A 7,951-nucleotide genomic window follows, 5' to 3' on the forward strand; every position below is an offset into this window, starting at 1 on the left:
TTAAAAGGAAAGAGAAACTACCCCAGAACAGTGAAAAGGCCAAAAAAAGAACAGCCAAGATAGCTGAATTCATCGCGTTGGATGACCAGCCGTTATCTGTTACCTTTTTTTTCCTCTTAATGCATTGCATAAAGATCGGATCGGGAAAAATCGGTATCGGCAGATTGTCAAAATCAAATGATCGGAATCGGATCGGGAGCAAAAAAAGGTGATCGGGACATCCCTATCAATAACCATGGTCTACTACTATTATATAAACAACTTACAGCCATTTTCATAATAAAAAAAGGGATTTTCAAGGCAACATGAAACAGTTGGTCTCAATATCCTTTCTGTAAGAAATAAAGCAATTTTATTAGATTTAGTTATTGTTTGGTCACATTTGCAAAGTCTGAAATGTGGGTTGTGTTGCCATGAAATGAGTTGGTGTCAGAAGGATGCTAATTTCCTTCAATGAAAGAATTAAATAAATCCATTTAGCCTATTTGTTGATTTGGATAAATAACACAAATGGCACTTAAGCAAAACTTTCATAACAGATATCAGGGGAAGGTTCCTGCTTTTCTCACATAAAATACAGAACAATCTTCTGTACATCTGGTACCTCTACAGCTCTTTTTTGTTGTATTACAATGTTGTTTGAAGCATACAGTAGAAGACATATGTGAACACAGTGGTGCAGAATGAAATGAAAGTCATCATCAAGCACAAAGCTCTGCTCATTCCTCATCATTCTCACGTTCAATCTGCTTAGATGCAGTCTTTAGCTCCGGGGGTTGAAAACACTGTTTCTTCCCCAATCAGCCATAAAAGTGTGCCACACACTATGGATGAAGGATTTTTGTTCAGTGACATTTCTGTAATATGCATAATTTAGCTTAAACATACTACACTTACTCATTGTGCATGAATAAGGCAAAACATTTTTCTCAGCCATGAATTCAATAATTCAGCATTCTATCAGTCACACCAAAGGAGTGAAGAAAACTGCTCAAATAAATCAATAAATTACATTATTTTTTCTCGTTATCAGTTATGAAAAGTATTACAAAGAGGTTTGGATTTTAAGAAATCAAACAAAATAGTTGACTATTTTTATTTTGTAATCCTTTTTGAATAGTATAATAGAACAACAAAGCAACACAAGTACCTGCAAGCACAACATCAGAGAGATTTTACACTCTCAATTGTTTTAATTTGAGTCATGGCACATTTTCCATTGACAAGATAGTAGGCAATGTTGGCAACACATCACATAATTAATCATTCAAACCTTCCAAAGAAAAACAGCAAATACAAAGTTATCCAGCACAGGAACATTTTTGTACACATTGTTTCTGTGTCAAAACTGTAGGATAAGTGACCATGTAAGTCCAGTTTACTAGAAATAGCTTTCTTTGTAATGTTTGGTATACAAATTAAGTGTTTTGTGAGTATTTTAAGCACAAATTATGGCCAGAACAATGACCAATCAAACAAGTTGGTGATTCATCTAAAGTTTCTAAACAATCAAATTCAACCTTTGGAATTTACAACCCACATTTTGTGAGTGCAGATGTCTGTCATATACTGCATAAATTCAATACACAAATTCCAAACAAACATATTAACCTCAACCTAACTACTCAGTTGTGTCCATGCACATCCGTTTATATTTCTATTAGATCCCATTCATGATTACACTATTTGTTGTGCAAATGTTTGTAATCATGAGTAGCCCATGTGGTAATTTGTAACTGAAATATGAACCTTTACATCCCCAATGTGCAGATGTGCATAAAACAAGGAGTAGTGCATAGACTGCATTCAACTGTTGTGATGTTTTTTTTAGCTAACATCACAGTTTATTGTTCCCTTGGGCCGGGATGTTTTGGAATGCTAATGCAGCGTTGGGTGAATGGAAAATAATTTCAGCTGAGTTTTGCATTTATTTACAACAGTGTATCACACAGGTGAAGCAACAATAGGACTGGCCTGTTAACCGGTGCTGCTGTGAAACCATCAGGATTTATGAGCTATGACTGCAACATAAATGAAGTAAATTACTTTAAAGGTGAATCCAGGGTGAACTGATTGTTTGTGCTTTTATAAAACTAGCTGTCATGCTGGTTGATTCCTTGAGGAAAGGTTTTTTGATACAGTTTTTATCTGCTTAATAATATATGTAAGAAAGCTCTCTGGCAGGTTTTTGAGCCTAACAAACCTGCCGGACTCTTTCAAGTAAAAATACGTAGCATTTAAAACCTGACATTATGACAATGATTTGAGCTTTACAATAAACAGATGGGGTATTTCCTTTTTTTATGAAATTGTAAAAATGTAATGCTCATTTGCTCCATTTTCCTTAAAATAAAAAAAATGTAAGCTTTAGTTTCTAGCCAAATATGCCAACACGTGAGAAAAGCAGAGAAAAATGTAAACTGTAGCGTTCACACTCACCTGGTCTTTTCTCGTTTCGACTCTTTCGACCCCCACATAGTCGTACTTTGGATATCAAGACCAGGATCTGCTTCTGGCACAGGGACTTGTTGCTCTTAGGACAGGGCTTCCGCTTGTTGACTACCGGTCGGGTGGTTGGGTCCTCCTTGACAGCCCGTTTCTGTCTAATGAGAGAGCTGGCGAGAGCTGCCATCTTCCCCCCCTCTCACCTTTGGGAGGGGGGTTTGTTTTCCTTCCCAGTACCTCCTTCTTGCTCGTTCGGCTTTTGCTTTCCTCAAAAAAAACTAGAGTAGGACAGACGGTTTAGAGAAGCCCCCACAGGGGAGATCGGCCGTCTAAGTGGGTTAACAGGCAAGAGTTTAGTTTAAGGGTTCCCTTGGAGAGGGAAGAACTGGAAGATGTGTAAGTTCACCTGCAGTCTGATGTTAAGTCAACCCAAAAATATCACACTATCCGAGCACACAAAAAAGTGGCACAGTCACATTTTCAGTTTAAAAAATAACTGAAAATCCAACGTTAGAATTTAAAAAAGGGGAAGACGGAGACATATTGCTACCCCTCTTCCCCACTCATCTTCCCATTAAAATGGCCAAGTTAAAAAAAAATGTATATAGCAAAAAAAACTACTTTGACTTGACAACACCACAGAGAAGGAGCCTAAGTAGTTTTACATATAAAAACACTTTTACTGAAGAAAAGTGAGAACATTTTGGATGCTAAGAAGCTCTTAAAAGTGCGAGAAAAATCAAACTGTTTGTCACCGTATGTGCAGTCCACGGAGGTCCAACTTTGCCTCATATTTAAATGTGGCGGCGTGGAATAACGAGGCGAGAGTCGGAGCGGTAATCCAGCCGACTTAAATCCAGAGGTATAACAGCAGGCGGGACGTTGATGGTCTTGGTGGGAATGTTGCCTGGAAGGCAGCGGAGACATGGACACAGACAGACAAGAGATTCCTCATCTGTCTCCGATGGCACGCTCCTTTCCCACAGTCCTCACCGAACCCCCCTCCCTCCTCCTCCTCCTCCCCCTCCCCCTCCCCCTCCTCCGCCTCCCATCCAAAGTCAGCGAGTGGTTGTGAGAGTATGTGTGCGTGAATTCCAGCAGCCACCATCAGTAGAGGTGACATTCATGAGAGAGAGAGAGAGAGAGAGAGAGAGAGAGAGTGAGCAAAAGAGAGCCAGGGAGGGGAGGAAGGAGAGAGAGGGTGGGAGGGAGGAAGGGGCTGTGATGTGTGAGAATGAGCTTGACTGGGCGAGGGAATGGGTGAGAGACACCGCTCGCAGATGCTACAATTTTTATTTTTCCACCAAGAAAAAAAAAAAAAAAAAAAAAAAACCTCAATCATTTTGACTGCCCCACTGAAAGAGACAGTGCCAGGGGGGGGGACAGGGAGGAAAAAGGGGGGGAATGCATATTGTGACAGTTCTCTGTGTCTTCGAGAGGAACAGCATCACCATGTCACATGTACACTCACACACATCAGCATATTTTGTAGTAGAGTCTTCCCTGCTGTATAATTCTCTCACTATCTATTCTTCTTCATCCCCCCACCCCCCGTACAGTGTCGGTGATTTGTTTCGTTAAGCTCTACATATGAAATGGGAGAAACAAATACAAAAAAGTGACTTGGTTCACTGAAACTGGCATTTAGTGTCTGACATATCTGACTGCTGGCTTACGCTAACCCTGACAGAAACATGAGCTCGGACAGATCGAGTTAGACAGCTAACCCTGACACACACACACACACACACACACACACACACACACACACACACACACACCACACACACACACACACACACACACACACACACACACACACACACACACACACACACACCCTGCTAAACATCCATACAAAAACAACAAACAAACGTTTATCGTGAATTTAGTTCACGGAGCATTTGTTCTACTTTCACTTGGATACAAATACCAAATGCTGACTTGAAAGATTTCTCTAATATTTTTGGCCAAAGAACAACTTCAACAAGTCACAGTACAGAGCAAAAACTATGCTGACATACTTTTGCGGGAAATAGCAGCTTCTATTAAATGATAATACTAATAAGTAGTTTGTAGGTTCGTAATTCCCATTTTCCTTCTGCAAGACAACCCAATTTCAGATTTGTATTTGGTGTAATTGAACACTAAGCAACTGTATTCCAACATTTACATAGACTTCTATAAAAATCAACCTTCAATGTCAAAGTATATGAACTGATGCCTATATGAGCCGTGATGTGAGAACAAAAAAAATTACGTGAGCACTGTAAGGAATTACCAAGCAAATGCATTCAAACATTTACATATATTTCTATAAAAGGACATTCTCAGAGGATGTTCAGTGCTAATTGCATTATTTTGTATGTTATGGGAATGTAAGTGGTTTGATAGTGTATGCATTGATAGATTTCTGCAGGAAATAAATCAACCTTCAATGTCAAAATCCAAGCTTATTCACTGTCAAAAAAATCTCACGATTGTGACTATCTGTAGTACAACTGAATATACAAACACTGTAAATATCTCGGGTCCCACCCCTCAGACTCGAACCCAATAAATCAACTTATCTGAGAGCTAATCAATCCCATTTTATTTGTCATGGCGCCTCTCTTAAAAGCTAATTGCCAGGGAAACCAGCAGCGGAAGCAACCTGAAAATGCAAGGTCAATTGAAATCGTTCCCAACAATGCCGAGCAAGGTCACCATCTGTCAGGAGCTTGATTGACAGGTGACAGCGGAGGTTTGGTCCCCACGGAGAGACGAGGGCACGGCGGGGGCGGAGGAGAAGGAACCACAGATGAGATAACGGATTTTGTATTGACAAGGAAACTGCATTTTTTTTCTCCTTTCCTGAAGATTCGTCCCCCCCCACCCTGCATTATTTCAACCATCCTCCGCCACGCACGCACTCAACTTCTTTCTCTGAAGAATCAATCTCCTAATGGACGTCATATTACAAATATTGCCAAAGGTTGTTGTCCTTTTGCTTTTTTCCAATCACAAAGACATGCCAAGTTACACCAAAAGAAAACTAAGTGGGGGATTTTCGGGACATTACACAATCTCAAGGTCAACAAGTGCTTTCATCATTTTTATGACGTTTCTTGACAAAATCTAAGTGGACTTATTAAGAGGGAAACCACTTTTCCTATCTTCCCAAGAGCTATCACCTGTATGAACACACCCCAACCAACAACTAAACACCCATTATGTCAGGACTCTTTGTTGCTGCCATTAGTTATTTCCAATTTATTACCATATAAATGATAGCCTTTTCGTCTTGCTCATATATCATGTGCACACAGTAAGCACACTGTTTAACAAGGTTCTTAAACACTCACATCTAATCCAGGATTTACTGTGTGGGTTTTCTCAGCCCTGTTGTGTTATTATAGAAACCTCTTTGGCAAAGTGTAGAAAAAACAATCTGCATGGATCAAATGGAAAGTAACACATTTTAAATAGCAAATCAGCATTCTGTCACGTGTCCATGTATGAATAATGGCCATCTGAATGATGCACAAAAGAGGATTAAATGCAGATGTTTTGCTAAAAACAATCCATGCCACAATCCCTGCATGCATATGAATTCACATGGAAGCCGAGGGTATTAACAGAATATCCGCTCTGAAAGCGCTTTATGATGAAATGTATTTTCCTTGTATAAGGGTTCCCTCGTGTTCGTGCATTCTGTGTTACCTAACAAAGAATTATTTAATCTTTATTAGATGAGATGAAAAGATACGTTAAGTGGCAGATAGTGTGTTTCCATCCAAGTGGTGTTAAGTAACAAAGTACATTTTTATCAAGTACTGTACCTAGTAACATGAGTTTGTCCCATAGACTGTAGTTTAGGAGTGGACATGATCACTGTGACATTGAACTCATCGGCTTGTGGACTACAGTTTTGAAGCACTGAGTTTTTGCTTTTTGGCCGTTGCTATCTTTTTTTTTGGAACCAAGAGTGACAAGAAAGTGTAGAGCTGTATAAAACAGAGGCTGACAAATTACTTCCAACTTTCATGAACTGAAAACTCATTGTAAAGAGGTTAAAGTTTCAAGACAAAATATGAGAACACTAAAATACCTGTCAATCCCAACAGAGCCAGCCTGTAAAGCAGGGGTGGGGAACCTTTGTCCTCTCAAGGGCCATTTCAATTTTTCAACATCCTCCGAGGGCCGTACAAATTATTGACCTCTGCTTAAAAATACTAAAATCACAGCCCATTCATTTGGCCTTTCTTTCATGCTGTGCAAAGAAAAAGCAACCTCTTAATCCAGATATCTTACCATGACTCGCGCATGCATTCACGTGCACGGTTGTGGCATGACCACCAAAACAGAAAGATATGGACACAAGATGTGTGCAAATGTATTTAGTTTCTTATTCATGTGGACATGATTTAAGTGGGGGGAGATCTCTTCCCGGGAAGATTTTTTTTTAAATGTTGAAGTTAAAAGCATCAATCAGGTGCACTTTGAGAGCAACATTAAGAGATCTATGGATACAGATCTCAACACCCATATGAAACAGAACTGTAAACAGATTTTCTTTTTGGATATTTTACAAATCACTCTCCTTTTAAACTGTATGGGTACTGCAATTTGTGAAGTCCTGGCCCGGAGCGGCGTTCTGGTGCTCTCCTGCAGAACTGCACCCCTGTCAGACGGCACATATACCACGTGATGACACGTTAGGCTCGTGTTGTGTTCAAGGACCCTGACCTAACCCAGGAAAAACAGGCACTCTCTTGTTTAATTTTTTTGCGGAATAGATTTCTTAAATTTTTTTCTTTTTTGCGTGTGTTTATAAATTACCTCGAGGGCCGTACCAAATGGTCTCGCGGGCCGTATACGGCCCGGGGGCCGGAAGTTCCCCACCCCTGCTGTAAAGCATTCTCAACATTATCTTCTATTTAACTTTAAATGGGACCATCATTTACAAAATCAACAATGAGCTATATTCAAGAATAATTGGAACTAGTAACTGAGACCATTAACTCATTAAGGAAAATGTTTACTGAGGTAATCATTTAAGTAAGAATCGTGTCGTTTTTTCTTGGACTTCTGTATAATATTTTTGTAACCGGTGGAATGCTTGATATTGAAGATAATGCAATTTTAATAGCACTTCTGCACTGGCATATATTTTCAGAAATGAAAGTTGCTACTTGGAATTTCAACTTTAATTCCATGTCATACTTCTACTCCACTACTAATCTAGCGAGGACAGGACTTATTCTTTCACCAGATATGGTTAAGAAAAAGGCGTTATCAGGCGAAAAGTCAAGAAAACATTTTATTTCTCTACAGGCACCTTTCCATAATGTTCTCAGACAGTTATATTACTTATCTGAGCCCGTCAGGGGCAAAACAACAAGCACATCATTTGACATACATTAATGGTGGGGAATTGTGTAAAAGGATTGCATTTCAACCTGGTTTACGGCTGCAACAGTCTCTCACAATGCTGGGCAAATCAAAAACTGTTTTCACAAGTACT

General features: G+C 39.5%; 1 protein-coding gene across 1 annotated transcript in view; it reads right to left on the reverse strand.

Moving 5' to 3' along the window:
• Window positions 1–2,632, reverse strand: part of fgf11b (fibroblast growth factor 11b) — a 41,312-nt gene extending 38,680 nt beyond the window's left edge. Inside the window, exon 1 of the mRNA XM_034113866.1 lies at window positions 2,440–2,632. Coding sequence (XP_033969757.1) covers window positions 2,440–2,632 — 193 coding nt within the window. The remainder of the gene's footprint in view (window positions 1–2,439) is intronic.
• Window positions 2,633–7,951: the final 5,319 nt, after the last annotated feature.

The sequence above is a fragment of the Trematomus bernacchii genome, unplaced genomic scaffold, assembly GCF_902827165.1.
Source record: "Trematomus bernacchii unplaced genomic scaffold, fTreBer1.1, whole genome shotgun sequence".
Lineage (NCBI taxonomy): Eukaryota > Metazoa > Chordata > Actinopteri > Perciformes > Nototheniidae > Trematomus > Trematomus bernacchii.